Genomic DNA, 17,269 nt, shown 5'->3' on the forward strand with positions numbered 1-17,269 from the left:
GGTTACTATCAAATTCGATTAGGTACATCATGCTAGCCAAAGAGAAGGAGCAGCCAAAAAGCATTCTCCTCAAAATCTTCACTGAGAACATCAAGAACTGTGCCTGTGTGAGTATTTTTAAGACCAACAATTAAATTCTGAGTTCCTAATTCTGACTGAATGAAAAAGATGGAGATAGAGGTGGAGACACAGAGAGGGAGGAAGCAGTGAGTTGGGGAGAGAGGAAAGAGAGAGCAAAAGGTAGGAAGAGAGAGAGAATATTTAGAAAAGTACCATGAGGAAAAATGTATTTTCCCCCTCTCCATGTACCTCTTTATAGACCTAAAAACTGCGTCCTAGGTAATATGAAGCAAGAGGAATACATACTACAGTGCTTAAGCAAGGAAAGAGTATTGGATGTTAAGTGTCTATAACATTTCTCTGGATCCTTCTAATTGATTATAGTGGCTTGTAATACAGTGATTTAGAATCAACCTTTTTTTTTCCAATGGCCAGCACTTACATACAGAATGGTCTGGATTGTCCCCACAGTCCTTTTTCCCCTCCAGATATTTTATTTGGTATAACTATAAACTCAGAGAAAAGTTGTAAGTATAAAAGTAATACAAAAAGACCCCGTATACTCTTTATCTAGATTCACCTAATGGTAACACTTTATTCCATTTGCTTTATCACTTATTTTCTTTCTGTCTATTACATGTATGTGTATACTTACGTTTGAGGGTCATACATACACTATGGCCCTTTTTCCTTAAACCTAAGCATTTCTTAAGAATAAAGATATTCTACAGTTATCACCTTTAGTGAATTTAACCTTGGCATAATACTTTACTCTGCCATTCCCATTCTCATTTTGTCAGTTGACCTCAATAATGTCTCCTTTCTAGTACAGGATCCACTTAAGGATCAGGTGTTTCATTGAGTAGTTATGTCAAATGCAGAGGAGTTTTGAAAAGTCTTTTGTTCCAAGGAATATCAAGATTGAATTGAACTAAGAGGGATGACACTTTTAAGGGATCAGCATATTTCTATTTCTATTTCTTTATACCGTGGGGAGAAAAAAATCAAACCAATTGGCCCAGTTTTGTGTGTAAAATTTGATTTCTGAAATTGTAGTACAGTAGCCAAGACATTTACAGTGATGAACAAGATACTTTGGGTATCTTTAAATGGTATTTTTTTTGTGGTTGTTGTTATAGTTTGAAGTAGCTCTAGATCACACAAAACATTATTTGAAGGAGGAAAAAAAAGGTATTCCTGGCTAAAGCAAAAGCCATGCAAATATTTTGATCTGTTGCTAAGTGCAGGCTAGATGCACTGCATGAAGGAGAGAGAATTCTCTAGCAGCAGAGCACATTCTCGTCTCTGCCTTTGATATCAATTGTGGCAGTGGTTTACATTCAGAACTTTCCTTGGAAAATTACCTTGAATTTTTTAAAAATCAACTTTATTGAGGTATAGTTTGGGTGAAATAAACATTTCTGATGTTCTTTCACCCATTCTTAAAGATCCAAGTTTCCCACTGCACTGTTTCACTTCATCGTAGAAAGATGATTCTTAGCATTCCTTGTGCAAAACTGGTGCAAACAGATTTACTTAATTTCTTTTATCTGAATATGGCTTTATTTCACACTGACTCTTGAAGGATATTTTTGGGGATGTAGAATTTTGTTTGCAGATTTTTTCCTTTTAGTCCTTTAGAGATGTTCCAGTCTTTTGGTCTTGATGCTTTCTGATGAGTAGTCTGTGATTAAACATTAACCCTCAGTAGGTGATTTGTCATTTTTTCTCTAGCTGCTTTCAAGTTTTCTCTTTATTTTTGGTTTTTAGCAGTGTGGCTAGGAAGTACCTAAGCATGGTTTTCTTTGAATCTGTCCTATTTGACATATTCTGAATTTCTTGAATTTATAAATTGATGCCTTCACCAAATTTGGGAAATTTTAATCATTATTACATCAAATATTTCCTTCCTCATTATTTCTCTTTCTCTCCTCCTGACAGTTCCATTCTTTGCATATCAGACACTTTCACATTGTTCAGAGATCTCTCAGGCTCTGTTAATTTTTTGAATCTTTTCCCCCCTTTTCTTCTTCACACTGGATAATTTCTAGTATCTATTTTCAAATCACTACTTCTTTTCATCATCTCCATTATTCAATGTAGCCTCGTCAATAAATTTTTAAAAAATATTTTTTCAGATAGAAATTTCTATTTTTAAATATTTTTCCTCTCAAAAAAGGAAAAGTCATAAATACTTCTTATTTCTACAAAAATAGAGGCAATAGATGCCTCTATTTTTGTTTATTGTGAGCACATTTTCATTTGTATCATTGAGCATTATTGTAATAGCTGTTTTTGGCTAATAGTCTAAGCATCTAGATCATCTCAGGTGTGGCTTCAGCTCCTGAAAATTGATCTCATTTTCCTGGTTCTTCACATATTAAGTAACAGTTTGACTCATGAACAAAAACTAACTTTTCTTTTTCTTTTGAATTATTTCAAAAAATAGTTTGTTTTTCTGAAGTTATTTGTTTAGAGAGAGTTCCTTCTAATGGAATTTGTCTGTTGGGAGATCTTACAACATGCAGGAAAATATACATACATCCCTTGAATTACTATTTGAATGACTATTGAATTACTTTTGGACCATCTGTGATATCAAGCAATTGCATTCAATTCATAAGAAGAAAAATACAATGAAAGGACAAGGAATGAATTATGAAAGAGTTTCTTTTAACTTTGCTTTTAATATTTTCAAGGCCTGTGGGTGTCCACTTGTGCTGTTTCTTCTTTATGCACTGTTTCCCGAAGGACACAGACCCCATTGCCTAAAAATGTTACAAAAACTGTATGCATAGTAAATGTTCTGGTTACATATTCTCTTATTTTAAAATGACTTTTATAATTGAGATAGTTTTATAGATCCATCTCAGATTCCTATTAACTCCTTTCAGAAAATTTTCTGTAAACTTTTCCTAGTTGTATGGAGCAGTTTCTCAATGTATGGTCTGATAGAGAGCTATTATAAGTATCTACTCACTGGCAGAGTTGTGAATGGAACATAAACTTCTAACATTTCCAGTCTCATTTCCTAGATTCATTGGTTTTATTTGTCTTAACAGATTGCAACAATGGAAGTCTTAGTTAACCATGATGCCTGACAAAGAAAATACAGACTAAATAGTAGTTTTTAAAAAGTGTCTTTCATAGCCCGTTCTTATCTGATTTTACTGAAACCGACTATGTAATTACAAAGGAACTAAGCCATACTATACAAACACAACTCAGTAAGAGAGGAAAGTATCTAGTGCTTTCCTTTAATACTATCCCCCTCCCACCATTTTGGAAATAGCCTTATGGAGCTGAGGGTCACCCCATGTGCCCTCTTGGAATTCTCAGTTTTTCTCTTCCTTGCTTCAGCTGCTGTATTTTGTATGCCACAAATTCTTGGAGGGAAATATATGTTTTACATGTTTCCTACTAGCTTCATGTTATATAAAAAAATGAAAATATAATTAAGGGTTCGTGTTCTACACGTGCTTTACTTTGTCATTACCTGAAAACAAGCTTTACCTCTGGAGTATGGATAATAATTTGACATTTGGTCAGATGCTTTAAATCTAAAAACATTTGTAGCAATTTTTCTTATTTATTTTTTACAGTCTGTAACTGTAACAGTGACAAATTCTGACACGGCAAATGACACTATCAACATGTTACTAACAATGCTGGGAATAACCGTAAGTTGCCTACAAACTATTTTTAGTTTACCAACCAACTTTGACTTTTGAGATTTGTGTCTGTGTGTATGTGTGTGTATGTGTGTGTTGTGCACCTCCCATCATAAGACAGCTGATTATTGTAGATAACATAGTCATATTTTGTCCTTCCAACTTTAAAAATTGAAGGCAGCAGAGCTATAGTATTAGCTTATAAATGAGTGCTATTCTTATATTCCCATTTTAAATTTTCTGCAAATTCAAAGTCATAGCCTAAAATTGGGCTATAATTTGAGAATGCTAATAACAACATGCAGTTTATTCTTTATATTTTTAATACAGACAATAAAAATGTTTCTAAATTTCTTTTTTGTTGTTGTTGTTTCTAAATTTCTAAATATTTCCTCCTCTATTGGACTCTTCTTTCTGTGTTTTCAATTCTGATACGTCCCCATCCCTATTGACCCTAGTTATCACACAAGGAAGAACTCAATCTGTTTAATGAATCCTAAATTACATGTTCTGTTGTACCTTTTGACATAAAGACTACATGGCTACAAGCTACCTCCTTTTGATGCAGATCCTGAGGATGAAGCAGCTCATATCCTTTAGGAACTGGTAAAGACAAAGACAAGTTCTGAATAAGACCATGGATCTGGGGCATTTGTACATAGCACTTTCATCGTGTTTTGGCTTTAACTCTCTGTTCTTTACCTTTTGATGGTGCTCGTGTGAGTTGCTGATATCTTTTTATGAAAGAGAAATAAATTTGAGGATGAGGTTTTATAAGGGAAAAGAGAAGGACAGTGATAGATGGAGAGAACCAAAGGGAGCACTTGGAAAGCACAGCTTCTTATCCAAAATCCTCTGTAAATGTGACGTGACATAATCATAAGATTGTTTGTAAATTCTATCTGACCCAATGGTATAATAAAGCCCTTTAAAACTTCAGAGCAACTAGAATTTGGCAGAAGAGATCAATGATTTCTGTACAAACAACATTTAATAATACATCCAAAATAAAATTGAATTTATATGTACTGACTAAAGCACATCTTTACATACATTTCTACCCTGTATGATATATAAACCCCAAGTAAGAATTAAATCCTGGAAAAGAGAGTGAGTGGTTTGAGAGATGAAGGTGGGGAGATTGATTAATGATTTAACTCATTTTATTTCACGTTTGTGATTTTCTTTGCTTAAAGTGATCAATGTCACTAGGCAAAGAATTTCTATTTTAATGAAGAACTGGGGTTATTTGGCTTTATGTATACCTGATTTAAAGGATTCCAGCATGGCATTTCCAAACCCTACCCTACCTTATTAGCTCTTACTTCTTATTTGCAACACAATCTTGAGCAGATTTAGCTGTGTGTGTGTGTTTGTGTGTGTGTGTGTATCTGTGTCTGTGCCCATCCAAACCTGTGACATTCCTTCATAAGGTGAAGGCCATGATTTTTAATCAAGAGTCAAGGGCACATGGTAACTATTACCAATAATTCCATTTCAAACATTTTTTGTTTTAGTCTCCTGGAAGACTCTTTAAAATAGTTCAGCAATCTTTATAATTTACAATTGGGATTTCCGGTACTACTGGGCAATAATTCTGCTGGGAGTAATCGTTTTCTGCATCTGACATGTTGTCTAGAGTCCTCATCCTTTCTCTCCCTAAAGTGGGGTTTGCCTGCCCCAAAGCCAGTGGCTGACTTCCATCCACTATCTCCTCAAGGTCTCTTGGGCATTTGTCTCCTTTTGCTCAGGGCTGCTGAGCTATTGATGCCTCTCAAGTTACTTTGCTCAGGATTAGTCATAGCAGAGTATATGGCTCTCTGGACAACATGCATCTCTGGGCAGGGACATTTGGAGACAAAAGCCAACACTACCCAAGGAGTCTAGAGACAGCAGAAGAGAGGACTCTGAGATGAGACTTTTACTCCATAGTAAAGGGACACAAATCTCATTTCTTATGCCATGGATCACCCACAAAGTGAGGGGCTGGCTGTACTGTGGTTTCCCGGTCTTTATAAAAAATTACAAGAATCTGGGACAGTCTGTTGGAAGCTGTGAGGGGAACTAGTTAACAAGTACTATAGCTACCTCCATGGACCAAATGCCATTTATCCTGGCCCCAATTCTTTCTTTTTGGAAATACAGATATGCTAAGGAAATGTGTTCTTCAAGTACTGTGAAAGATTTGTTTTGACACCTAGTTCTTTTTGTTTCCAAGGGCTCTGAGAAAGACTTCCAGCTGTGGGTGAGTTCTGGCAAGGAAAAACTTCCACTAATTGGTAAGTGTCAGGGAAAATCTAAGATGGGATTGATTGGGTTCAAAATTGTAACTCTAAGATTCAAAGTAATGGTTGTTCTTTCTTAAGCTTCAAAATCCTTAAAAGTGAAAATCACATGCTATATTCACTCACATGTTTATTAAATAATTATCAGGTACTGTTTCCCAGGCATTGATAACATCTCTTCATTCAGCAGCTATGGTTTAGTGAGGGAGAGAAATGTAAATTTTTGTTTCTACTTCTTGTTACCTGACAAACAGAGCTGTCTTGAAAAAGTGTGATTATTTACTATTTACTTACTTATTTTCTCACTTAGGTATGAAAGCAAAATGGATTGGAATTTTTTCCCATACATTTATTTTTCATATTTCAATCTTGAATTCTAGTTCCTAACTACTAAGAAGCCTCTATTTTGTGAGAATCCTCTAAAATCCAGTTATGTACCTGAATCCAGGTACAGATATGTATTTAACACCCCTGCCCTGTGCCCAGTTTTCTCTGCATCATAAAGAAAATGAGATAATCACATTTAAACTCTAGTCTTCACTGATGAAATCGCCTGCACTTTGCTGTTTCTCAGGTTTTTTCCATCACTGTTCTTAAGGTTATTGATAAACAGATTGCACCTCTTCTAAAATAGTTATTAGCACAAGTTCTCTGAAAAAAAATCTTTGGATTAGCAAAATTGTTTAGTGTTTCCAGTAATGGAAGGATTTTAAAAAAAGAAAAAGAAGACAGGGTCGGTAGCAGACCTTGAAGTATAGTAATGGATGGTAATGGTGACAATAATCTCTTCTAGAAATCTTAAAGCATTCCTTCTTACATGAAATTCTTTATCCTTTTAATAAACCTGTGAAGCTATAACTCTTTTTCAAATAATCTGGAAATCTAAACAACCAATTTCCTTTTTTAAAAAAAAAACAACCAATTTCTTTCTGCAAAATATATATTCCCAGTCTTAGACTATAGAGTCACAAAGCTCATCACTGAGATCAAAATCCCCCAGTACCACTTCCTGTTTTGAATTAATGTTGACATCTTTGTAAAAGTTGGACAGGGGCAGCCCTGGTGGCTCAGCGGTTCAGCACTGCCTTCAGCCCAGGGTGTGATCCTGGAGAGCTGGGATCGACTCCCACATTGGGCTCCCTGCATGGAGCCTGCTTCTTCCTCTGCCTGTGTCTCTGCCTCTTTCTCTCTCTCTGTTTCTCATGAATAAATAAATAAAATCTAAAAGAATGGTTAGCAGTAAAAAGGAAAAAAGCTAAATACTTATATATGTTTTAATAAAGTACATTAATTTAGATAAAAATGATGTAGATGATAACTTTTTAGACTTTGAATAGCTTCACACACGAACGCAGCTCTAAGGAATCTGAAGAGCCTGTTGTTCATGATGATCCATTACAGCATTCAAAATGCATTTTTTTAACATACTCTCAATTCTCAATTGTGGATTAACTCCTGGTTATCTTGGTTTGGTTGTATTGCTGTCATAGAAGCTTCTTTTTCCTTAATGGAGGGAAGTCCCTGTGATTCTTGCAAACATTGCATTTATGATGGATGAAAAGAACAGCAAAAGCTCCTTTAGGTACATTCAATAATAAATCTGAAATGACAGAATGAGAATTTTCATTCTATTCTTAAAAAACGAAATCCATATCATTGCATAGGGTCTTTGAGAATTCTCTAGAGAGGAAAAACAATTTAAAGCATAAAAGAGCAAAACAAATCACTTGGCAGGCAATTCTGGATGGCTCTGGGTGTGGTTTTCTATTCTCTAACCATCGTTTTACAGTTTGCTTCTGGGTTTCCCACTCTGCACACCCTTCCTTCTGATCATTGCCTGGCAGGACACCCATAGAGGGAGGGCAGCAGTGGGAGGGAACCATAAAGCATAAGGGCAACACATCCCACTACTCTCGAGTAGCTCTGGCTGGAGAATTGACAAAAGGAAATGAAAAAAAAAATCTGTTCGACTGACATTCTGTTGGAGAAAATAGTGAAGATAGCAATTCTTTATATATATACTCCAAATATTTAAAAATTTATTAACCAGGGATCCCTGGGTGGAGCAGCGGTTTGGTGCCTGCCTTTGGCCCAGGGCGCGATCCTGGAGACCCGGGATCGAATCCCATGTCGGGCTCCCGGTGCATGGGGCCTGCTTCTCCCTCTGCCTGTGTCTCTGCCTCTCTCTCTCTCTCTGTGTGTGACTATCATAAATAAATAAAAATTTAAAAATTTAAAAAAAATTAAAAAATAAAAATTTATTAACCAAAAAATAAAAATAAATAAAAAATAAAAAATATAAACCACCAATGCTTATTAATATATTCACTCTGATAAGTTTGTGTGTGGACAAGCATTTCAAAGAATGAATGTAAGGCTCGACGGGGTCAAGTAATTTGCCTAAGATGTATAGATCTAGTTAGTGTCAAGGCACAAACTAGAAAACCTTAAACATTCTCAGATAGAAACACAGCAAAAGTCGGCATTGTTTAATGCACTCATGAATATATGTATTTCATGTAACATGCTTTAAATTGTTTTCTCTTCTTAAAATCTTTCCCTTGGGCACACGCTTTCTGTAAGGTGTTCCCACAAGGGTGCATATGATGCTCACTCAGGAGGCACAGCCTTCTTTATCTAGAAGTCCCAGAAAAATACCAACATATACAAATAGGGTGATGCTTACACGCGTGGTAAGGTAGGTTTGATGACAGCCATCACCATCAGCCTAAATATTCAGGTTTCTTTCCATACAGGACATGAACATCCCTATGGAATTAAAATGAGCCATCTTCCATCTACTAAACCTCTGCCAAAGGAAGCAGAGGACTCCGTCTCTCCTTCCCCAACTCAGGAGTCCCTCCTTCTGGAGCAGAAGATCACAGACGTGCAAATCCATTTCATACTGAAGCCCAGGCACCCAGCCCAGAACAAGCAAGAGAGAGGTGAGCCACTTGCCTTTCTTCAAGTGCCTTCCCTTGGCTCATGTCTCCATGCTTAAACACAATTCAGACACACAGTTTATTCTTTCTGGGTGAGCTTATTGTCATCAATGAGGAGGAACAGTATAGGAAAGAATGCAAACACTACCCAAAATCAAGCTTAGAAAAATTCAAAAGTCTGACATCAAGACCCAACTCATTTCTATGAAGGTTGTTTTCTTGTTTTAAATCTTTTGGGAAGACCATTAACTCCTGTCTTTCTCTATATCCCCAGAGCACTTTCAAGGCTGCCCTGAGCCATGCCTTGTGCTGAGTAGTATATCATATATTTAGTTTAACGAATTGTAGGCAGCATCATTTATGTTAAAGTTGAGCAAACTGAAGCTTTAAAATGCTAAGCTTCCTCAGTGGCAGGACCAGGATGCTTCTGGTGCAGGGCTGGCACCCACATGAGTGGAGGTGGTGATGCACTCACTACATCCCAGAAAAGCCAAGTGGCCGGGTGTTCAAGGTTATTTGGTGAAATGTTCCTCATTTGTTTCTCCTTCGACAACTTGGCTCATCTGCTGACTCTTAAAGAAATCAGTTATTTAAGCAATGTTAAGGTATCTTCAAAGGGAAACATTCACAGCTGAGCACTAGAAACTTTGAACTCAGCTTCTCACTGCTGGTCACCTTTTCTTTGGAAAGCTCTTCCTTCATAGGGAATGTTGAGTAATTAAAAATCATCTCTGGAAACTGGTGCATATGCATTCATAACCTCTATAAATGCATTCATAACCTCTCATTGTTTTGCTTTTCTATGATTTCTTTCAAGCCTTGTACTTGTGTGTAGGTGTATATTTACATATATGTTTGAGTGTGTGTGTGAGGAAGTGTGTTTCCACACTTCATTGTGGTTTAGTCTCTTTTCAGTAAATGTTCAACCTATTTAACCGAAAACATCATCTCTGGGTGGGTTGGTGGGGTATGACAAGAAAACACAGCCACCAGAGGGCCAGCATGTAATGACAACATCCCAAGGACCCTGACTGCAGCAAGTCATCCTTGAAGATGGCCCAGAGCAGAGGAACATGGAAGTAGGGCTCAGGCAGATTGTGTCCTGAGGAGCAGATCCTTTGGATGGTAGAACTTGAGCACTCAGAAAGCCAAAGAGGAAATCTGAGGCTGAGGGGAGACTGGCTGTGAAAGCAGAGGATTACCACACTCAGCCGATTTGCATACCAAATCCTTCTAGCTTTTAAAATCAGATCTGACACCTGAACCCACTGATCACTCCAGTAGAAAACACATCTACAGGGGATCCCTGGGTGGCACAGCGGTTTGGCACCTGCCTTTGGCCCAGGGCACGATCCTGGAGACCCGGGATTGAATCCCACGTCGGGCTTCCAGTGCATGGAGCCTGCTTATCTCTCTGCCTCCCTCCCTCTCTCTGTATGACTATCATAAATAAATTTAAAAAAAAAGAAAACACATCTGCAGGTTCAGTGCCTCCTGATGCAGTGTAACCGGCAGTAACTGATGGCACAGGAAATACTGACCTTCAATCTGATCAAGTCCCAAAGTTTAACCATCAGTCTGAAGGATATGGGTAAGAACTTATCAACACCATGAGGATGCAGTTAGCCAACATCAGAACGAGGAGAGTTCTACAAATAAATGACTCAGTTTCCCTCTTCTAGCCACTACAATGAACACACTGTATAATGACAATGGTGAAAATAATGCTAAGTGAATTAAAATACACTAATCTCCCTTCTTCCTTAGATTCAGGCCAGAAGACCATGAAAAGCACTGTTTTCAGAGACTGGGCCTTTTGGTGGTGCGCTGGCACTTGCCAGAAAAACCACTGCAGAGTTGCACCATCTGCAAAACCACGACAACTCTTTGGGGTTTCCCTCACAGATATCTGTGATAAGGACAACTTGCCCTTCCCAATACTGGTAGGTCTCAGTTAGGTCTTTTATTACCTTCCTGAGGAGAGGGACCTCGGAGAAGCCAAGTGTTCTCATGCAAACCAACCCTCAAATGGAGAAATCATTAGACAGACCCTGGCTTTGGCTGAGAAGCTTTGCTAGTGTCATTTGATTTACCTACTGCAGAGTCATTTGGCCAATACAACAGAACGACGTTTTGTCCATTCCACTTGTTTCCACAGAGACCCTTGTAGGCCTGTTCAGATCAGTCAAAATGGACTCTGTGTGCATGAATCATCTTCACATTCTGCTATTGTCTTCCTGAACTCACAGTAGTCTCAGGTCTCCTTCAACTGAGTCTACTTAATCTAACAACTGAGAACACCTTACCTAAGCATAAAGACTCATCCTGAGGCATATATGAATCTGCTAATTCTAAAAGAGCATGTTAAATGACAGCCACAGCGTTTGGTCTGTGTTATCTCAAATCGGTGTACTGAATTGTCAGTGTGGAAATTTACTGAGTACCCAGTACCTCTGCAACCCTGCACTGGATTTGGGAATGTTATCCTAGGTGTGAAAAAATTTACCATGTTAGTTACATGCTTGCTACTACCCCAGTCCTTGCATCACAGCAATTTTAGGGGGTAGCTAGAACTATTATCCTCCACACTTTACAAATGAATTAGCTTTCAATATAGTTCGCATGTGCCCCAGGTCACACAAATGATCAGAATGATAATAGGTTTCCGATCCCTTGGTCTATCAGACTCCAGCCCTTATTATCTTTCTACACTGCAGGGAGACAACATGAAGATAGAGCAAAAGACAGTGAAAGACTCATGAAAGAAATGTAATCAGATAATAAGAGAGCATTAGAGGTTTTGTTTTTTTTTTTTTTTTTTTAAAGAGGAAGGGAAATAGAGATAGTAGGAATGGAGGATACAAACACTTAAAGAGGAATCAACAAATGGGAAATGAGTATGGCAAAAAGATTTGAAAACATGGGGAAGGGCATCTATGTAAGGGAATAAGGAGCCAAGACTGGTAAAGTAGGAGACAGGCGAGGATTCCACAAAGGCCTAGAAACACAGAAGTTTGATTTAAAAGGGTAAATTCAATGAAAAAATCTGATTTAAATAAGTGATTACAAAGTTTCAGTGTATGTAAGGTGGATTTTGGGTAAAACTATAGAGAGACATTGACTAAAGAATCTAAATTGACTTTAGTCTTCCAGCTCTAAAACCGTAAACCATCCGATAGCCTAGCTCTTTCAAAAAGGAAGCAAGCTTTTGCTCTGGGCTTGGGATATGAAATGCCATATACTCTTCTTTTTTTCCTACAGGATATGCTTTCCGTGATCAATCGGAAAGGACCACTCCTGGAAGGCATCTTCAGAAAATCAACCTGTATAAATTCATGCAGAAACCTAAAAGAGAAACTAAATTCTGGGGACAGAGTTAACTGTTATAGCAAATCTGTTCATGTGGTAGCATGTGTTTTAAAGGTGGGGAAAGTTCTAGCTTTACCACACATGGGTAACTGAAGCTGTGATTGGTGTCTTTCATTACGATTGCCCAGGAACCAACATAGGCATCACTGATTAAGAACTTGTCAAACTGGAAAACACTTCCTGAAATCAAATTTAAGGAAGCTACTGTAGGAGTTAAAAGCCCCATACATTAGAAATACTTTCTGTTTTCACCACGAACAGCCTACCTGAGGACTCCATGCAAAATACTAATACTAATATGACTACTAGTAATAATAATAAATTTCAAAATATACACTGACACATACATAATATTTACCAAAGCAAACATCCTGCTTTGGATGACATCCTCACCACACTCCTAATGAAGGCAGTTTCCAAAAGAAAAATCATATGAAAAATTTGAGAATAGGTAGGGAATTTCACAATAGTAAGCAAATGTTTATGAGGAATACAAAAGGAATACAAAAGGAATACAAAAAGGCTCAGTGAGGTGACCAATCATTCTTAACCATCACTGTCTCCTGTTTCTTGATGCCTTTTACTTTATAACTCATGAAGGAAGGATTTTGCCATTTGTGTCTCCTTTCACCACATCCTAGGCATCCTTCAGTTAATATTTGTGATGTCTAGCCCACCATCCAAGGTTATAATGACATGTTAACCAGCTCTTGCTACATGCCAGTTTGGATAAATCGAACTTTTGGAGTAGGTGCAACAGACAAAAGTAGTTTGGAATTCTGGAAAGTCAAGAGATCGATTCAAGAACTAGATTAATTTGGAAATTATACAGCTACATCACAGATATCCTGTTCTATTGCTAAACCGTAATGGAGAAAGACGTGAGAACTAGAATAGAGAATTTAATCCATCGACCTTGGCACTTGCTAACAGTTCTCAACAAAACTAAGTTAAGGCAGTAATGATGACACTCTTAGAATCAAGGTCATATTTGGTCCTTCCTTGTCACATTTGGTCTTTTCTTGTCCCCCATTTCTGTTCAACTATATGAAAGATACCAATAGTCCCTGACCACTACTACACTGGACTACAGTAAAACACACCAGTAAATATATATATAGGCATCAAGAGACAGGGGAAAGAATGATGATACATTAGGTACTCAAATAGCATGATAAGTGTTGCCCTCTTGAAGGTGCACACATGGAATTGATGTTTCTAGCAAGACTTAGTAGGATCCTTTCTATTTCCGTGTTATAGGCACAGACTAGGAAGATGGTGACCACGTGTGCATAGAGTTCTTAGACATTTCTGAAGCTTTCCCTACCTAAAGTTGACTAATCTTTGTGGAGAATCAGACTCTGCAACCTTGGCCTGAATAGTATCATGTCAAACTATCTGGAGAATTGGTCTACACTAGAAATGAATATGTCCTCAGGACCATCATGAGTTTGCCATTAGACTCTCTACTTTTGTACAGTACAGGAAAGGAAGAATGAAGCGATTATGAGAGTAGCTTTTGTAGTAGTTTGCAGAAAAGCACACAAAAGTGTCATATGATAGAAGGGAGCTTTGTCCTCATTTACACTGAAACCTAGGCTCTGCTTAGATGCTTTCATTTTTGTTGGAGAAAATCCACACACCTGCTTTTCACGTGCAAGTCAATAGAGAATCAGAGCAGAGTTCCATGTGGGTCACAGTTTGGGTATCTATGACGTAAGTAGAGACTGAACTGAAGTTTGCAACTGTTTTCTCTGTAATATTTCCAATATCTATATTGTATATGTGAGTGCATCTGTGTGTATTTTTCTTTTATCCACATAAGGATTTTCTTGAAAATATCGAAGGAAGTTTACTTTCATCCAAACTCTATGAAAAATGGCTTGGTGTTCTTAACGAAGTGACTGAGAAGGAAAAAATAAATGCAGCCCAGAGGTAATGATGCAATAATTACTCTACTCTGGTCATGGCTCAGAAATACAGCCAATATACTATTAGGAAAATACTGGCTTCCTTCTTGCCACTTTGACCACTAAAATAACATTCAATGCCAAATAGTTTCGATTCTTCTCACCAATGGAGGCCAGTTTCAGAATACAAGCATGCCTTATGGCTATTATTATACTTCTCCTGACCTTATTAACATTGACTCCTTAGTCATTGTACAACTTCTGAATATATGAAACTGGTAGACAAAAGTCAGTGGCCTGAGAGATGCCAGTGCATCAACAGCCAGTGGCATAACCTAAAGTTTGTCAAACATTTAACCAGAGAGGGTTAGCTCAGAAATTGAATTTGGTAAAACATTTTTGTGTACGTTCATGCCTGGAACTCTGCTACAGCAGGTTGTATACTAGACCTAGAAAGATGTTCTCTGCTCTCCGTCTTTATACTTCCAACTGCTAAGTGCAATGACTTGCCTTATTCAAAAGTGCATCTTTCTGACTTTAGGCTTCTAACACAGCTGCCAAAAGCGAATGTTGTTCTCTTGCGATACCTTTTCGGTGTGTTATACAACATTGAGCAACAATCCTCATCCAATCAGATGACAGCTTATGATTTATCAGTGTGTATAGCCCCAAGCATTCTTTGTCCACCTAATACCTGCAGCTTGGAATTGGAAGACAACTTCATTAAAAAGGTAGAGAGATCTCTCATATGTGTCCCCTGGGGTTTAGAATCCATGCTTTGAGTCTGAAATGTGTAGTAGTAATTGCGAAGGATCAGTTCTGAAAAGTGCACATCTTCATAGGCTTTCTTGGAATGGCAGAGTTTGCTATCCTTCTCTGGTGGAATATGGGAAGGGGTGTTGTTAAAGTGGGAAACGCAGAGCAGTTGAGTCGCTTCTTTCCCATCCAGGAGATTCAATACTAGACTGACTAAACAAAAGAGAGAGAAGAGTGATGTAATATGATAAAAAAGACCTGGGCTCCGGAGTTTGACAAGCCAAGGTTCAACTCTCAGCCTGATCCTGGAGGGGGGAGCTTGTAACCTTGGGCAAAGCCATGGCTTCCTCATGACACAATGGTAACAAGACCCAGCTCCTGTGGTCATTACTGGCACATCCTAGGTGATTCAGTCACTATGAGCGCCCATGGCTCCAAACACATTGGCTTTGCTCTGCAAGTTGTGGCTCATTTAGAATAATACTTGGCTACTCTTTTGCCTCTGCTACATCAGACAGAAACTAGTGAGATATTGCAGAACATCCTAATGAAGCCACAGATTCCTAATAAGATGACAGCTTTTCCCCAAGCTCATGCCGAGAGCCAGCATTAAGCAAAGCAAGACATGAGAAGGGACTGTGGTTAGACAGACAGACATGTTTTCCCCCAGCCCTGTGAGTTTTTACTCAAAAAAAAAGAAAAGAAAAGAAAAGAAAACATCAAAAAAAAAAATCCACAAGAATATTCATTTTCCAAAAACTATTCTTCCCTATTTAAGAAATGGATTTCATAGGACTCTGTCTATGCTTTATACATTTTAATCAGATATGATACTAAGTTACAATCCAATATTTTCTGGAAGCAAAATTTTACAAAATACGTAAACTTTTAGAAGGTACCTTACTTTGAAAACTATCCTAGTTTTAAAGATGTAACCTTTGGTATCACAATGTTAGGTATTAAATTAGGCGACAAATTAGGACTTTAGTCCACTGACTAGTAATATTTTAAAATCTGTACCCAAAGTACAACGGAAAGTATTACTCTTTCTTATTTTATTAGAGAATTGGGTTTCTATATATTTTTATCAACTCTGAATTTTTCATAGAAGTCTTTCACATTTTTGGTTAGATCCAAGGTCTATAAACAAAATGTGACTTATAACTCTTCCATATGAAAAAGAGCACCCCATTGTGTTCTTTTTGCATTACAGGCTTCTCTTGTACAGTTTTTGATTGAAAATTGCCTCAAGATATTTGGAGAAGACATCACTTCTCTCTTGGGAGAGAATTCAAAGAGTTGTCATAACAATGAGAAGGCTGCAGGTACTGTGAATAGTTTAATAGGCTTTAGGGAGACACAGACAGCAAGGTTGCCAGGGGTCATGGCAGATACTTAGCCCTGTTCTGGAGCCCAGAGCATCCCCAGGGCAATGATACCCATCTGCTCCTTCTTCTGAAGACTGGCTAGCAGGTCAAGGGAGGTTTCACACTGTTGGAGACCCAAGAAAGCATAGAAACTTCCAGATGTTTCTGGCAGTATTAGGAGATAGCATGGTATGATACAGTGTTTGGGAATTTTTTTAACACAATTTTAAATGGATCCCACATCTATATTATATGATATATGTAGTTAAACATATAATGCATAATTATTTTTTTCTACTTATAATATATAAATGTGCTCTGGTTGAAACCAGAGCATGGGACTTTTATTCCTGCTCCATCCTCTTTTTGATCAGTGGCTCTTGAGGCACCACAGGATTCCAGTGCTCTTTAAAATGAGTTGAAAGGAAAAACAATGAGTTGAAAGGAACCAGCATCATTGAGAGAAAAGGACTTGACTTGATGTCAATCATCTCTCCAGAGTACAAATTCCAGTGTCCCCATTTATCAGCTATACAACCTTTGGCCAATTACTAGCTTGGTATCACTCTATTCATGCCTAACATGTGGATAAAAGTAATGTCTAAATCTTAGAAATGTTGTCAAGATTCAATAAGATAAGGGATGTAAAAACATTTCTAAAAAGCAAATATTAGAACTAGGAGAAGTTCCCCTGAGACTAGTGCGAGTATTATTGGAGCCTAGCTAATCACAGCTCACTGGCAACACCCCATTTTTTGTAAAACGGAGTTTAGATTCAGAACCTGGAGACACACATCATCAATCCCTCCATACTTTTGACATGTCTTCGTTTTACGACATATACCTCATTGTGTTGAGGGAAGCTTTTGGACAATCCGTGTCATCAGGAATTAAGATGAGTCTAGTGCC

The 17,269-nt window shown here is 37.7% G+C and overlaps 1 protein-coding gene across 14 annotated transcripts in view; it reads left to right on the plus strand.

The window, feature by feature from the left end:
• Positions 1-17,269, plus strand: part of LOC140611755 (uncharacterized) — a 91,522-nt gene that overhangs the window by 40,926 nt on the left and 33,327 nt on the right. For all 14 annotated transcript variants that reach the window (XR_012012909.1, XM_072788595.1, XM_072788600.1 and 11 more), the window contains 9 exons: positions 23-107; positions 3,663-3,740; positions 5,950-6,010; positions 8,773-8,961; positions 10,726-10,901; positions 12,220-12,381; positions 14,153-14,262; positions 14,779-14,968; positions 16,207-16,318. Coding sequence is in view for 13 of the 14 variants with exons in the window: in XM_072788595.1 (XP_072644696.1) it covers positions 23-107; positions 3,663-3,740; positions 5,950-6,010; positions 8,773-8,961; positions 10,726-10,901; positions 12,220-12,381; positions 14,153-14,262; positions 14,779-14,968; positions 16,207-16,318 (1,163 nt within the window). In the remaining variant the exon portion in view is untranslated. The remainder of the gene's footprint in view (positions 1-22; positions 108-3,662; positions 3,741-5,949; positions 6,011-8,772; positions 8,962-10,725; positions 10,902-12,219; positions 12,382-14,152; positions 14,263-14,778; positions 14,969-16,206; positions 16,319-17,269) is intronic.

Source organism: Canis lupus, chromosome 20, assembly GCF_048164855.1.
Source record: "Canis lupus baileyi chromosome 20, mCanLup2.hap1, whole genome shotgun sequence".
Classification (NCBI taxonomy): Eukaryota; Metazoa; Chordata; class Mammalia; order Carnivora; family Canidae; genus Canis; species Canis lupus.